The sequence below is a fragment of the Lemur catta genome, chromosome 12 (genome assembly GCF_020740605.2).
Source record: "Lemur catta isolate mLemCat1 chromosome 12, mLemCat1.pri, whole genome shotgun sequence".
NCBI classification, from domain to species: Eukaryota; Metazoa; Chordata; class Mammalia; order Primates; family Lemuridae; genus Lemur; species Lemur catta.
This window is the reverse complement of record NC_059139.1, coordinates 11,472,456-11,489,481: the sequence shown is the minus strand read 5'-3', so window position 1 is coordinate 11,489,481 and position 17,026 is coordinate 11,472,456. Positions and strand designations below refer to the sequence as shown.

Genomic DNA, 17,026 nt, shown 5'->3' with positions numbered 1-17,026 from the left:
GCTTACTTTCTCACTGCCTGCCTCACAGCACTCAGTTGCCTTTCCTGGCTCTGTGATGAATGTGATAAAAATAAACACCCAGGGAGAAGTGGGGGGCGAATAGAATGGCCATCAGTGGTTTCACAATTTACATCCACAGGATGTTTCTGTAAGATCCTATCATTCTTTTCTTCCCATCCTTTAAGATCGATTCTATTTATTGCCTTTTCATGAGTTTTATTCAAAATCTTTGCTGTTTTTAAGTAAATTAATTATACCCACATTAAATTATAGGGCATATATCCATAAGTTTTCAGTTTAGCTTCTGAGATAATTTACTGACACTGATCCAGCTATCTTTTTGAAACAGATAATGTTCAAAAAATTTTGAAGATCCTGCTTTGCCTTATACTTCTATCCAAATATATTCAGGAAAATACTCAATACAGTGCTCTGTTCTTTAATAAGGTAGTTACCGAGGGTGACAAAGGGGTCGTAAAAAAAACCAACAGTCTATCTCTTCTTTTTAATTGTTTAACTTTATTACTGTTGCACCATTTATACAATTACATATAATTTCAATGCATCCATTGTACTTTTTTTTGTTTTTTTTATTCATTTTTTTTTTTTCCATTTTCCAATGAGTGGTGTGTTGGTGTCTGTGACACAGAATGGAAGAGAAACTGGAACTGCAATGAACGCAGACTTTTTTTTTTTTTTTTTTTTTCATTTCCACTGACCAATAAACAGAACTACAGGTGCACCCAACCACGGACATGCATTAACTCGTCATGAGAAATCTAGGTAGGCTAAGTAGGATGAGAGAATGTTTGTTACTCCCAAAAATATCTGGAGAGGAAGAATGGAGGATTGGCATCGAGATACATGTGGACAAGCTAAGTGGGCTCTGTCTGAAAGTTGGCATTCATCCACAACATTAAAAAAATATCAAAATAAGAAAGGCTGCAAATTAAAAAGAAAACACAGAAAATACTGCTTTCATAAAGATCTGATTGCCTTGGCACAGGCCCTGTGGGCAGAATCAAACGCATCACTCCCAACTGCCCTGGTAGAAGAAAAGCCATCCGGATCTTAGCGGCGGAGTGCGTGACACAGCAGTCAGTTCAGGTACAAACGATGTACTGCACTTTCAGACATTGATCTTTAAAATCCTGGACTTCTTGGTAAAGTTGACTGAAGGTATATTAGATATTTCCCCACAAAAATACTATTTGGATTCTCCCCACCCCCTCCCTCCCTTGATGGGACACATCCTTTTTTTTTTCCTTGGGCAATACATATCATTACTTCCAATTTGAAACAAGTTAGTGTAGGACAGAGAGAGAGGAGAGACAGAGAGAAAGAAAGAGAGGAGACAGAGAGAGAGAAGAGAAAGAGATAGGTTTTTTTTGTTGTTTTTTTTTAAGTGGTATTATTTTTTCCCATAGGCTGTCCTTGTCACTCTTTCACTGCTACGGTTTGATCGGAATTAGCTGCCGGGGCCTCGCCAGCCTTAAGCTCTTCTGCGGGGGCTGCGGGGGCCTGGGCCTTGGGGGTAGAACTAGGTGCTTCCGTGGCTGCGGGGGTCTCCTTGTTGGAGGCGGCGGCCTCCGTGCTGCTAGGTTTTGAGTCTGAAGCCGGGGCCCCGTCACTTTTCGCCTCCTGGGCGGCAGGGGCTGCGGGAGCCTCAGTCTTTTTGGGGTCCCCTTCCTCCTTGCCCGGGCCGTCCCCGGCGGCGGGCGCCGCGCTCTCGGCCTGGCCCGCGGCGGCCTCGGCGGCTCTGGGGGCCTCGCCGCCCGCAGCGGGGCCGGAGGCCGCGGGCTCCTGCTCGGCCGCCTTCGCCGGCTCGGCCTTGGCCTTGGCCTCGGCCGCGCCCTCCGTCTTCTCGGGCTCCGCCTTCGGGGCCTCCTCCGAGGCCGCCGCGTCCTTCGCGCCCTCCTGCGCTTCCGCCTTGGCCTCGCCGTCCTGGGCCTCCTTCTCCGCCTTCTCCTTGCCCTCCTTGGCCTCGGCGGGCTCGGCGGCCGCCTGGGGCTCGCCCTCCTTCGGGGTCCCCTCCTCTTCCGTCCCCGCGCCTTCAGCCTTCTTGTCTTTGTCCTTGGCCTTCTCGTCGTTCACATTGTAGCCCTTCTTCTTCTTGCTGAGCTTGCCTCCCATCTTGGAGATCTGGAACCAAGCACAAAACAAAACAGAAAAGGGAGTTAGGCTGGAGTGAAAACAGGAGGCTTCGGTTTACAGGGTGAGGGGTTCAAACCCTGCTGGGCCCCATGCCCCCACCATGGGTGACATGGCGAGTTTTACTTGTTACATATAATTAAATTATTATATAATACAATTTTCACACAATTGAATGTAAAAATTAAAAAACAATGAATCAAGAAAAATTCAGGAGCTCAGTTAAGTGGATTTTACCATAATTTAAAATAATTTTTTTTTAAACCAATGAATCAACGAAAGAGATTAAAGAGCTCAGTTGTAGAGCTCTGATTCACAGCAAGTTGAGGGAATAATAAGCTGAGATCAAAGAATCAGGGATTAGAGACAAAGCTCGTCAATCGCAGAGAGGTGGAGCACTATTTGTTTCTTATCTGCCTTCCCAGGTCGGCCTCACACGCCAAGTATTGAACACTTGTGTGCAAAATGGCCGTGACAGCCATTTTAGGTCTGTGCTAGAGCTAGTACAAGCCTTCTTAATTTTAAAATACTTTTCTGGAGAAATTGCACAGCTATAATTGCACAGCTAGAAATCACAAATTTCTAGAAAAAAATCCAAACTACAAACTCTTTTTAAACTCCATGATTCATTTATCAGTTTTATACAAGCAAACACATCTTCAAAGACAAGGCAAGCAGGATTCAGTCTGTCTTGTTATCCAGCAGGAGCAGTTATATAAAGTATAGTGTCTCTAGCTATTTTTAGTTCCCTAGTTGTGTCTGACTTGTATTCATGGCCTTTCAAGGTATTTTTAGCTTGGAAAAAAGTTGCATAGTAGTATAAAATTGCTCTTCATTATCAATTTCCTGATTAGAATTCAAACTATACATGTAAGTTCAGTGGCCATTAACAGCCTTTCCACTCAAAAGTTAAGTTTCCAACTGTCTTGAGGCTGCGACTTTGAAGGAGTAAGGAGCTCTGATTGTATTTGAATCCTGAATTTTTCTCCTCTGGTAACAAAGCATTAATCCAGATAAATAATAAATTTTAAATGTATAAATAATAAATTTCATCCAGAACCATACCAGAGCTAAGCAGACTCTTTTTTTTTTTAATCTTTGTGTGCATTTTTATGGCATCACATATCAGTGAGAACCCAGGGAAATGCTGCTCTTGTGAGGAAAATCAGTTACTTTTTCCCTAATGAAGCATGGCAGAAATCACATTCCACTAACCCCTTTAGTCCCCACAAATAAGAGAAATCCAGAAGAGGGAGAGAGTCTTGCCTGGGCCCCAGGAGAGGTTAGAAAGTGCAGAGGAGACCACCTGGTTCTGGCCAAGGCAGAGTCCTCTGTAGAATTGTAAAGCACTCCTTGACCAGCCTTTTTGTTTTTGTTCTTTTAAAAATAACATCCATTTAGAACAGAAAATTTGCTATTTATTCATTACACTCCTTGGAATCATGATTCATGATAGTGAAATAACCTACATTTATCTTATTTAAAAGTCAGGTGTTGGGTAGGAGAGAACTATTCTTCAGTCAAAATTCTGTCTTACCACTCTATACTAATTTCCTGTCTGGAGTGACTTTAATAGATAGCTAGGGGAGAAAAAAAGCAATAAACTGAAAGATGACTAAAATACTATTCCTGTTCTCAAGGCAAGTCTTTATTATGTTATCCGAGAAAGAATTTCTTTTATATGTTTTTTTAAAAAAGGAATGGCTTTTGGTCAACACTCACTTTGGACATCTGATGGATTCTAATTGACTTAACTTTTATTTCTCCCTCTAAAGTAGGAATAAACATATACTTATAGAGCAAAAATAAGTATACTTTTATCCTATAAGCAATTACAAAGCAATAAATGAAAATATAAAGAAGTAAACTGGACCAATATTTTCAATTGTAGTTTATAACTCTTTCATTGAATTCTTAATTAGTCAGTATGTATGAATGTTCTACATCAAATATCCGATATTTGAAAATACATTTGGGTACATTTGGTTAGGCTAAATAAGAAATAGGAAACCTGAAAAGTGTGCCCTTAGAATCTTCTCTCAATTCAATAATAGAAACCCATATACCAGCTTAGAAATTACAGACGGTAAGACAAAGTGTAAATGTAGTGGACTTTTTGTAGACATAACATAGGGGTGCCATTTTCTGACACCCACAGCATGAAATTCTATACAGCAATCCTCACGGGTTTAAAGTCATGTTGGCTTGCAAACCTAAAATCTGAGTTACTAAAATTGGTTTTCGGAAACACAGTTAAGGCCACGTTCTATTCTTTGTTTTAAACCCAGCTGCCATTTGTTTCTGGGTCAAAAATGAACGCACATAATCAAGTTGTAAGGAAGAAAGTATGTTTGCTTTTCAAACGCAAAGTTAACAAAGGCCCCCTGATTTTTGCCAATTTACCTGTGTTAGTTATAGTGAGGTACCAGAGGGAGACTTATAGAATCCACTAGAAGCCTGGAAAAGCAGAGTCACCTGGCTATTTCCCAAGACAATATGGATGAAGACCTTGTTGACACCCACGGGTAAATTAAAATTACGATTTAAAATCTAGTAACTGTTTCCTAGGTGTTGGACACAATCCTAATCCCAAACATCTTACAGAAATTATTTAATCTTCTCAACAGTACCATGTAGTAGTATAACATTACCATTCCCCTTTTACCGATAAGGAAACCAGCTGCATTCGTGGAGCTGCACGATAAGCAAAAGGCCAAGTCCACAAAATTCAGTATGGCAGGAAGGCAGCACCTAGGAGGTGAAAGGAACTGGCAATAGGGCAGAGCTCTCAGCCCAGGAATGTTACCCACCCTGGTTACTAAGGTTGGTGCCACCTGTGCTGGCTCAGAACTCAAGATGTTGAGAAGATAAGGAAGACATTCAGTATTTCAGGTACTCTCAGCCTCTAAGCTTTTCATCTTCCTATTGGCCAGAAGAGCTTTGTATCAAGAAAGAGCAACGGACATACAGTTTAATGATTCCGCTCATTTCTATTACTTCTAATTTTGAAAGAAATCATTTCATGTAGAAAGTTAGAAATTGGAACTTCTAAGTTAAGGGGGGAAAAAAGCAGTTAAAAAAAAATTACAGCAACAAGAAATCCACTCTGGAAATTATTTAAACCTAAACCAAAGCTACCCTGAAAGAGCATTTTTTCACATTTGAGACCTTCACTAGCCATTAAGTAGCCCAGTAGGAAAACTCAAACCAGTGCTGAATGCACTGACCTAAGCTCCTTGTGTTTATAGAGTAACCAAACACTGAAGCTGATCTCTTAGTGATGACATCTCAAAGGAAAGCAAATTCGGGAGCTGTCCTTTAAAATCTCAAGAAAATCCCATGTCACAAGTGCCAAAACTATAGACTTATATCTTGAAATTGGCACAGAAAATAACTAACTATAAACAGCAGCAGAGAGGAATTTTACTGAATTTAATCTTGTAAATACTGGACAAGAATTATTTCAAGAAGACTTTGGACATTGAGTCATAGCAGGCCCATAAGATGCTGATATAGGTCCCACCTCCACAGCACACCCACCCCGAATCCTCGGGCAAGTTTTTAACTGCATTGCCCCACCATTTCCTGTAAAATAAAAATGTCAATCTCATAGGAATTTAACTTGAAGCATCACCACAACGTTTGACATTTTCATGGGCCTGCAATAAACGTTAGTTCCTTTTCCCATCACTTAATTTTACAATTCTTTGATAATTCTTTGCTTATAAACTCAAGCAAAAACAGGTTCCACACATACAAGTTCTAGAAACAGGCATCAGAAGCCCTGTAATTAAAAGAAAATTTTAAAAATAAAAAACTTCTAAAAATGTCATCAAAAAGATGTTTGGTATGTGTGTTCCAAGCATGCTCCTGCTGACTCTATATATGGGGAAAAGAAGAAGTTCACACAGTTATATCTGTAGTCACCAAACCATCACCATACTGCTAATAGTAAAACTGATTGACTTCTTTGATACAAATGTTTTATGTACTTAAGATTCTCAAGAGGTCATGAGTCTTTTTTAACATATTAACAGTCTATTCTACCAAGAAATATTCTAGACAGAGGTAAAAGTTAAGATTAATCAAATCCATTCCTCCCCATTTGCACTAGTCATGGAGTGAGTAGGCTGAGAAATACCATTTCATCTGTTACTGGACTCTGACCACCTCTTTATCACTTGGTCAAGGAAATGAGAGAAAACCCCATGTCTGTCACCAGGATGGAAAAAAAATGCAAATTCTTAAAATGAGTTAAAACTCATTTACCACAACAAATTTTATATGTAAAGGGTAAAAAACCTGATCTACACCTTATCTTAGCTAACAAAGCTAAACAGAAAATATTTATGAGGAAAGCTAACATTGATTATCCTACTCCCTTTTTTGGCCACTCCGTAGATAAATTTCTTTCTTTTATAAAAACATCAAATAGCTTAATATTTTTAAGGTACTAACTTACATACTTAAAAGTTCCCACAAATGTCTCATGAGTGATTCTATATGCCCCCTCCCTACCTTACAAAACCAAGCCTCTAGTGAATTAATCCCACTTGGCTATAAACAGATATTCCAGAAGAAATGTGTTAGAATTCTGCTTTTTGGTGAAAAGAAGGAAAAGTACCATTCCAGTGCTGTTAGATGATCAAAGCAACCTGGGCTGGAAAGCAGGACAATCAGAGGGAGGCCTTGAAAGGTTGGAGGGAGAATCAATGGCAGTTATTGATCACACAAGCCCTGTTCTTTCTTACCCACGCCTATCAAGGAGCTCAGAAAGAATTTGCACCCGTGTAATATGCACCTACCACCTCCTGTGCCGGACTTCATAAAATTGTTGTGAGTTTAGACTACACACTCATTCCCCACACAAACTTTTTTTTGTTTATTGGCAGGACATTATTTTTCCTAATAAATGAATGTGCATTTATGAACTTTCATGACACTTCTAAAGGGATGTTTCTCTAACTTTTTCATGCCTAGATAAAAGACAAACTTTCTAGCTAGGTAGGGAAGGTAAGGTGATAATTTTTATTTTATTTTATTTTTGTCCTCAGAAACAACAGCATAAAGTAAAAAAAAGTAGCCTTAAAGATTAGATTTTAATTCTTCCTTCAAAGCAAATATTAGAAGGATTCCGTTGAGTACTGCAGCTGACAAGTATTCCTTTTCTTACAGAAGAAAATCCTGGTATAAGCTAACGTTCAACTTTATAGGAGGAAAAAAAATTGTGACCCTATGCATTGCCACTACAGTAAACCTTTAATAAGCCAAATTCATTCTTACTATTGAGAGTTTAAATTATATGAACATTTCTTTGGGAGATGGAAGGCAAGAAATCATTTGAAATGCTATGTTATATATAATCAAGACCCTCCTTAATAGACAGAGACAATCTCCTCTACAAAGTTTCCCAGTTGCTTGTTCCTCTCACTCCAGGAAGCCTGGCAGGGATCACAGATGTTCCTTATCTATTCAAATCATCTAGGTTGTAGCAATTTTGTACACACAATCCACAGGACACCCTGAGCCAAAATCACCTCTGTGCGAGCTTAGAGACTCACAAAATTTCATTAATCAGCCACAGCTCTCACAAAACTGTAACATGATTTGGCTGCTGCTATGATCGGCTCACCCAGAACTTTCCTAATACGCACCTAAATTTTTTCTTACTTTAAAATAAACCACTCTATCAGCACAGCCTACTGAATCAAAATTTAGTCTTTCCATTGGAGAAAATAAAGGTAGAAGGGCAGATGACAAAATGCCATATAGGAAAAAATTAAGTAACGTATAAAATCTTTTCTTTAAGACTTGTATCAAAAACAAGCCATCTAGTACTGAGTATGACGTTTGCTAAAAATGGCAAGAATGCTCTGGGCTGGGCTCCGCTGTCAACAACTTGCCATGGGACTCTGAGTAAGTCACCTCCTGCACTGGGTCTCAAAGTTCCTAGTTCCTAATCTGTACAAAATTCATTCTCCTTTGTGAGTGGGGGCGGGGGGAGCAATAATTTTAAGAATGCTTATGGTACTAAATAAAATGTTATGCATGAGAAAAAATGTGGCATTATCTCGAACTCCTGGCCTCAAGCAATCCTCCCACCTTGGCCTCCCATAAGTCCTAGGATTGCAGGTGTGAGCCACTGCCTAAAAATGTGGTATTATAGATAAAGTTCTAGCTCTACCCCTACGAATTACTCCTCCTCCTCCTCCTAATTACGCAGCTGATATGTTACTATGATTGAATATCTTTGTCCATGATTTCAACATGTGAAGCTTGTTAAAAATTAGAAATAAAAAATAATTTTAAAAAAACTTAAAAATTTGTAAAACAACATCCAAATATTTATCAAAGAATATTTTCATGTTTTCAGTTCTATTTAGGAAATATTTTCAGAATAATGTGTCAGCTCTGTAAGTCATGAGTCAGGAAGGAGCTGCCCACTGAAGACATCTCAGATAGAGTCATAACTGTCAGAAAAAATAGGTGTCATTAGCTTCGCTCACGCAGAACTATTTCACAGGGTTGTTGTTGTGAAAGACACTCAGTTGTTTCCTTTACCTACCTTTGACGGGTCATCTTCCGACCACTCATGGTCCTGCCTGGCAAGGTCCGCCTTACTCACTTGCCCAATCTCTCTGAGCAAAGGTGCTCCCTAAAAATAACCAAACCCTCTTTCCCTTTTACACAATGCTTGCCAATACCAACCTACGCATATTTTAAAATTATCATTTCAAATACAGTTTAAGTCAGTCCAGGCGGGGCTAATCACAATTCTCCCAAACCAGGGTGACATTCAGTTTAGTGTTATGTAGATACATGAAAAACAAAGTGGGAAAAGTGCTCCGGCCCAAATTTCTAGAACAATATAGCCACCTAACACTCTTTAAAAAAAAAAGTCAGTAACTTCTAACTTAAATAGAAAAACAGCAACATGAAACAATTGCCAAGCTCGTGAAGCTAAATTAAAACAATTTCCTTTTCCAGCTCTGTATCATGTAGGAATCATTTAAATATATAAATTCAGCATTTAGTAGTCTAAGATTAATTAAGGAATCTGTTTTCTGTTTATAAAATCCAATTATAAAATACAAGCAAACTTGTACGAATATAGAAATTATTTTCCTGCTACCATTGTCTCCACTGCCTCTTCCAGAATTAGCTGATACAGTGGACAGTGCTCGCAAATCCTGCAGGAACACAAGCTCACTGCGAACGGAGGACTTCTCTTGTTTCTCAAGTGAGACTGTGCTATTTCATAGGACACTGATACTGAAAGCTGAGTCACGTGTGACCTTCCAGCATAGTGTATTTTGTCTGCCCGAAACCTGCTTTCCCCCACGTGCTACCAGCCAGTAACACCAACTAAGGAGTGAGCTAGATTCACTCCTTCTTCCATAAACACTAAATTTCTCAATATCCTAACCAGACTGCTTTGCCCCCAAGAGTTTGCAAAAGATATTTAAAATATGCAGAGAAATTTTGTTTATACTTCGGTTGATCTTATCAGGGAAAAAAAATGATAAAGTATCTTGAATTTTATGAAGAAAGGAGATCTGAGATGGAATAAATGTTAAGATTGTCCAGTGCCACAAAAAAAATGGTTTAAATTTTGCCAAAGTTGAAGGTTTTAGCTGTTGACTCATTCCTTTTCCTTCCTTCAACAATTCTTAAGGGCTTAACACATAAATACTCTTATCCCCACTTATTTTGGGAAGAACCATTTTTTATTTTGTTTTTAATTGAACCCAAAAATATGGGACATCTCTTCTATGGAAAAAAAAAAAAAGTTCAATCTGTTTATAAAGGTCCGTACTTTTTCATGTATTCTCTTTTATGTTCAGAAGCTGATTAAATAGTTTTATCTAAGAAATCTCTCATGCATTTTTTTTCAAAATAAAGGGCTAATTCAATTCTACATTCATTAAAATGGAAAAAGCTACACAAACAAAACAAGGACATGTCACCATTTTTACAGAGCTATCAGGATACAACATTTTTGGAAGATCGTGTTTGCAGTGCGTAAGTTGGGAAAGAGTTCCAGGCCAGTTATAGCTTTTAATGCCAACAGCTTTGCTTTGGGACTATCAACAGGAGGTCATGGTGAATTCAAACACAGTGAGGCCAAAGATTCATTATCCTGGCAGGAAGGAGAGAACAAGAGTGAGAATGAGATAGGGAGGGAGCCAGGAGGAAAGAAAGGGAGAGAGGGGAGGAAAGAGAAAGAGAGAGGGAGGGAGAGAGAGGGAGGGAGGGAGAGAGGGAAGGGGAAGATGGGGGAGGAGCAGAGAAAAAGACAGCTTCTCACTTTGAATAAAGTCTCTTCACCCTTCCTATAACTGCTTCTTCTGAAAATCTACTCCTCTACTAGATCTAATCAACTTCTCATTTTAATTTAACTTATGGACACTGAAGCCACATACTCTGTCTCTTAAGCTTCTCTAGCAGGACACCATCAGAGGCATACAGGAGTCAAAGGATCCAACAGTATGGGGTTTAAATCTTATCTCCATTCTGCACCAAAGAGAAAGCAATCCTGCTATGAATCAGGAGGCCCACTGGGATAGCTTCCCTTCCTCTCCAGTGCTACCAAAGAAGCCAAATTTTACCGACAACAATTGCTGTGATGAGTAGAACCACTGAGTTTGACCTAGTCCTCAGTAGTAAAAGAACACACTCATTGTGTCCTTTATAGAAGACACTTCTGCCCTTCAGTGACTAAGGTTCTCAAATCCCATGGCTGGGACCCAGTGAAAATACACTGACTGCCTATACATTCCTCTGGTTTTGGTGGAGACAACTGCAATGTTCTAGGACATGGAAAAGCACAACCCTCCATTGCGGGATAGTGTCTAATCAACATTTGAGCCATCATGGAAGTCGTTTGTATAATAATTTTCCAATGAAATGCTAAATTTCTGGGAGCTATCATTTGCTGTTTCCTTTCTTTAGACCTTTAGATAAAAAGACTTGTTAAATAGCAGGTGCGGAAGAAAGGAAGAAATGTTGGATCAAAAAAGGGTGCTGAGTAGGAGAAACAACAACATTTCATCATCAACTTTAAGAAGACGTCAGTCCTCTGTGGCAGGTCTAAGTAATAGCATGCCTTCAGGCTTCCTAGAAGATGTTCTCTAGAGACCTGGGTCATCCAATGGCTTTCAATAACCCTTCTGCATTTTGGTGGTAAGCAAAATTATTGGCAATTAAATATTGTTTATTCCAGCCCATGCACTGAATTTTAGATGTTTGGATAGACCACCATTTGTAATTATTGCTGAAACTTCATTTCAGTAGCACTTCCACTTCACTGGTTGTATCTATTACTCAGTGTTGCCCAAGTGTTTGGATGAAAAACACAAGCCCCAATCACAGCATTGCCCCTCTTCAGAAAATGCAATCTTGCATAATGACACAGTTTCTGGGCATTAAATACCTCAATACAGTGGGGATTACATGCATTGTGGTCTTCCTACAATTACTACATATTCCGTGCTACCTCCAATTTGATTTCCCATTAGCGTGCTTTTACATTTATGTTACTTTGTGAAGGAACAACAACACAGCTCTGTGACTTAATGAAAATCATTGGCATCCATTAACTGGTATATAAAACAAAACAGGAAAATGATATCAAATTTCTCCCTATGATCTGAAAGTTACTATATTCACTACTTTTCATGCTATTCCTATTTATGTCTTCTTTCCCTGCACTAACATCTAGGCACTTCCTATGCAGGACAGTTTGAGTCATACACAAGTCTCATCCACTGCCAAGTTTCTATTTTCAAAATGCAAATTTGAATTACTTAACCAGTTCACCTAGAACCAGCAGAATAGAGATCTTAAGGATGACATCAAACAGATGACAATGAAGAGGACGACTCCAAGTCTACAGCAAAAACCCAACATAAATATGCAACAGTATGTGTCAGAGACTGGAGTGTTATTTCTGGTTTGATTACAGCTTCATCATGCGATCAAGACAAGAAGCAATCTCCTTTTGATTCTGTTTCCATCTTATAATCAAAAGAAAATATATCTGCCTTACAAGGAAGCTGGAAATAAATCAAAGTTTCTTGGTGAAGTTCCTTGTGTGGCTGCAGCATATTAACTGTGTATCCTTGGACAAGCAATTGTCACTCTGCTAATTCAGACCTGCAACGTTTCAACAGGTTTATATGCCAGGCAATCCACTATTGATTCATACAAAGTTACAACTGACTGGTGAGTTGCATCTGTGAGCAAATTCATTACCAGACAAGTTGGGTTTATAATTACACAGGTGAAAAGAATCCAAGTTATTGGTCAAACCTACCTGAAGCAAATGATGGGATAAGAGAGAGAGAAAGGAAAAAAAATTTTACCTTAAAAAAAGAATTTATAAAAAATGAAGAAACACAACACATATTAAGTGTTTTCAATAAGACTAGAGGAAAGAAAGCTAAAATATTTCGTTATGTCCAGCAATTTCTATTTTCAACAAATGACTGGCCCTTTTCTTTTAAAGGGTCAACATTTTTATTCTAAAAGGAGGAAATGAAATAAAGATAATGCAACCTATGTGTGTTTTTTGTATTCCTACAGGTATGTGTTCTGTCATAGTGATTTGCTATCAAGGTTTCTTCAATGCCTGATGGTAATTTCCATTGTTGGAATTATTGTTGGCAGTGTCTGATTTCATCAAGGCTTTACATCCCGTAATCCTAACAGCATCACCAACATTTCGGGGATGGGAATGTCCTCTGTGGAGAGGAAACTATATTAAGAGTTGCCAACCATGTCTAAGTTTCTAAGGTAACACTTTTCAATATCATGTGTAAAAATTTAGAGAATATGTTTTCAATTTATTCCCTTGTCACAATAAAAATGTTCAGCATTGTAAAAACATACTGTAAAAATTCGCAAGAAATTTTAGGGGAAAAAATACACACACAGAGATGCACACGTTCACTTCTACAACCAGTTTTTTTCAAAGAAGTGATTAGAATGAGTTGGATCTGCAAAATGAGAAAGCTCTCTAATACAAAAGAAGATTAATCACAAGTGACCGCTCCATTCTTCTTCTTGAAGCCCAGTCTAGCCCTACAGAAGCATGGGCAAAGTGTCTTTGGGGATTTTTCATTAAAAATCCAACATGCATAAATATTTGAGGTGATGGGTATGTTAATTAGCTAATTCAACCATTCCACACTGTATTCAAAAATCACAATACCTCTTTGTACCCCATGAATATATACAACTACAATTTGCCAACATATAATTTTAAAAATCCAACATGCAGTATGGCCTCAAGAACTTCAGATGTTCAGAATTATTCCAGAAAAATGGACTTGATTTTAGTGAAGAAAGATCTTTTTTGAAGTGTTTACTAAGTACAAGACATGACAGGGGCATGAGTCAGCAAAGAGCCTACCCTAGTCTAGCAGGAAGGGTAAGACACATAGAGACAATTAAAATACACATGCAAGTTAAGTGTTATAAGAGCGAGAAACACAATAGTGTTTCACCAGGATGATGGGTTAGTTGAAGTCAGGTGATCAGAAAAGGTTTATAGAGAAGGTAGAGTTCGAGGTAGTAGAAACCTAAAAAATACTTATACCTGTAGTACTTACTCTGCCTAAGACTGTTTTGATATTTGATCTTTATTATATATCAACTCATTAACTGTCTCATGAATCCTATAAAAAAGGAATTATTCCTATCCCCACTTCAGCATGAGGAAACTAAGACACATAGAGACAAATAACTTACCCAAGATCAAACAACTGGTAGTTTGTGGAATTGTGAGGTGAGTCCAGGCTCTCTGACTCACTCAACAGGGTTAAGGTTAAGGTCTCTTAACCACCATGATAAACTGCCTTAGAGGACGGATAAGCTTTCTACAGATGAAAATGGAGAAGTGCACAGTGTTTACTTCAAAGGGAACAAACAGGAAATGTCCAGTTGAGATTATCAGAAAACCTCAGTGATATTTAAGAGGAAGTTGAGGACTCTCGCTTACCTGGAGTGAGGAAGATGAATATAAACCTATAAAGGTTGCCTGGTAGGCGGAAATATCTACATTTAGATGGCAGAAAGCAGAAAAGACAATGTGATGGGCAAAAGTAAAGCAAACAAGCCTATTGCATTATTAAAAAAGTTTCATAACTCACCTTTCAGCAGTAGAAAAATAAATATGCTAAACTATAACTGAAATTTCCATTCTATTAAATGAGACATGGCCAATTTCCAGGCACCATCCATGATAGCAAACTCTCTGCCACTGGGACCTATCACATAATTAAAGACTAGAATGCAGAAATCACTGCAATAATATGTTTTTCTTTTGTTACTATGTGCATATTGTAGAGACCAGTTTTTCAAAGCGTATCTCCTAATGGATTGTACAATTATAGCCATAAAACCCCAGGTTCATGATGCTGCTATAAAGTGACAGATGATAGTTAAGCTTCTTGAATGTAAAGGTTGACTGAATATAGACACTGGGCAGAGGTTTTCTTCCTCCCTTTTAATATATCCTGCCACATGCAGCAAACATTATCAGAAAACATGTATTATTCATCCTCATCCATAGTCTAATATGCTTTTAGAGGTTGCTGTGCGTTCACATTGTTATTTATTTGCACTTAACGGGTGGTCCTTTCAAAAGCCCCGGTTGCAGCATCCTAACATATGACTTTATATGAATCACCTGCTCTTTTAGTCAATAAAGTAAGTCAACCACAACCAGCTCAGGAAATGCAAGCTGTGGAGATCATTTCTGAACCATTTCTCTCTTCCATAGACCCAGGAAACTAAGATGTCCTATCACCGCAACTAATTTAGAACTCTCGTAACAGAATTCAAAATAAAGCACAAAGAAAAAACTCAGAGCAGCTGAGATATTTTTGCTGCTTATTAATGGACCAGACAGGCCGTGATGGGCTTAGGGCCATGGCAGACTCGCTGGATGTGGCCACCCAACAAAGACAGGCCCACCTACTCCAGGAATAGCTGCGATTTATTTCCAGTAATTTCTATCTCCAAACATAAAGGGTTTGTTCACATGTTTTATGACCCCCTAAAATTCTTACATATTGACACTTTAATGTATCTTTTTTTTTCTGGCACCAACAGCAAATTTAGTATTTCCAGTCCTAAAGCTATTTCATATTTTAATGATTTTCAGTGAAAACCATTATAAAATTTTTTATTCATGCCCTTGATATATTCAACAAATAATTTTCTTTTGTGTATGTGTCGTGCTCAGCACAAGTAGGGGTTTGGTAAATGTTTGCCAAGTTAATGAAAGAATGTATCCAATCCATAGGTGAATAGTTTGTGCCCTGTCATCTTCAGGACTCTACTGCAATGCTGCCTTCAAACAACACACTGTGACATTCAATGGCATCTGTCATCCGGGTCCCTCCTTATGAATTCAAATTATCTCCCCAAATTTCTAAACCAAATGTTCCACTCCAAACTGTCCATGCTCATCCCCTCCCCTCCACACTTCTTCCTTTTTCAAATTCGAGCCTCTCAGCTACCTAATGAGGCAAGGTTTGAGTCCCAGAATGCTGTGAGATTTCAAAACATAACTGAGGGCATTTCTTCCCACCTGTGGGGCACCTAGAGAAGAAAGACTATGTATTTCATCCCCAGACTTGGCACACAGTAAAAACTCAACAGTTATCTTTTCAATTTACGAATGAATGGGAATGAATTCTAACAGAAGCAACTAGAATTCAATACCAATTGCCCCTTACTCATGCTAAGATTTGGAAGGGTCACTTCAACCTCTCTTATTTGCAATATTTCCATACAATGTGTCAAACAGTAGTGAAACGTGTGTATATAGAAATCATCTGAGGAGCTTGTTAAGAAATACACACTGGGAAGGGTCTTAGCAGGCCCAGAGTGGGTCCTACAAATCTATTTTTACCAAGTTGACCAGGTAAAGACGAAATAAATAGTGCAGGGGCCACAGGTTGAGAAATACAGATACACGGAGTTTGCAGTGACTTTTACATCATCTGTAAAACCTCAAACACATAAAAATCCCTCAAAATAAGTGTGATTGTTGGTGGTTGCAAAGCTAAAAACAAAAATGGCAGAAAACCCATCTGGGTGAGGGTGCAGGGGTAGGGTGGTGTCAAGCTCAGTGAAATGTCACCAACTGTGGAGATACACTGCCTTTGAGCTGTCTCTGCCACCAGAGCCTCAAATAAATTAGAATTGCCAGGACTTATTCTCCCTACCAGAAATTCCCCACCACCCCCAATCAACCCCTCTCTCGTTAGTGCCATAGTTTAGCCCTAGGGGTCAAGACACAAGGAGTCTCCTGTGGCAAAGCAAGGCTCCTGACCAGAGAACAGTTTCATCAATTTTTGAGAGGCCCCCACGCCCACACCAGGCCGTGGGCGGTCCCTGGTTACCCCAGCCATTTCTGTCGTTGGTGGGGGAAGCACAGGACAGGCACCACTTGGCTCTGTAAGCTCCCTTCTTACATAACGTGAGGCTTCAATTGTTGTTCCAGGTTTACAGCCTGCCCTGGGAGACAATGCTGTTTTCAGAAGCATCCATTTTATGTAATTAGAGTTCACGTTTCAGAAAACAGGTTTTTCTCTTTTAGTTCAAATGGGACTTTGATGGCTTGCCAATAAGTTTTGAATTTATGCTCTGTGGAAAAAAGCATACGGAGTGAGCAGACCATGCTTACGTTCAGCTGTGAAACGTGGGGCAAGGAGTCGGCCTCAGCAAACCCAACCTCGCCTAGAGAAAGGAAAAGAGGGAGGGGAGGTTGTTGATAGCATGCAGTGGAGTATCTGCAGTGAAGGATGTAGCTTAGCTCATCCTTGCACTAGGTACGACATGCACTAGGTAATGAGTACATCTT

The 17,026-nt window shown here is 39.1% G+C and overlaps 1 protein-coding gene across 1 annotated transcript in view; it reads right to left on the bottom strand.

Moving 5' to 3' along the window:
• Window positions 1-499: 499 nt before the first annotated feature.
• The window catches only part of BASP1 (brain abundant membrane attached signal protein 1), a 50,786-nt gene continuing 34,259 nt past the window's right edge, over window positions 500-17,026 (bottom strand). The window contains exon 2 of the mRNA XM_045566380.1: window positions 500-2,142. Within this exon, the coding sequence (XP_045422336.1) occupies window positions 1,438-2,133 (696 nt within the window). The 5' untranslated portion in view covers window positions 2,134-2,142 and the 3' untranslated portion in view covers window positions 500-1,437. The remainder of the gene's footprint in view (window positions 2,143-17,026) is intronic.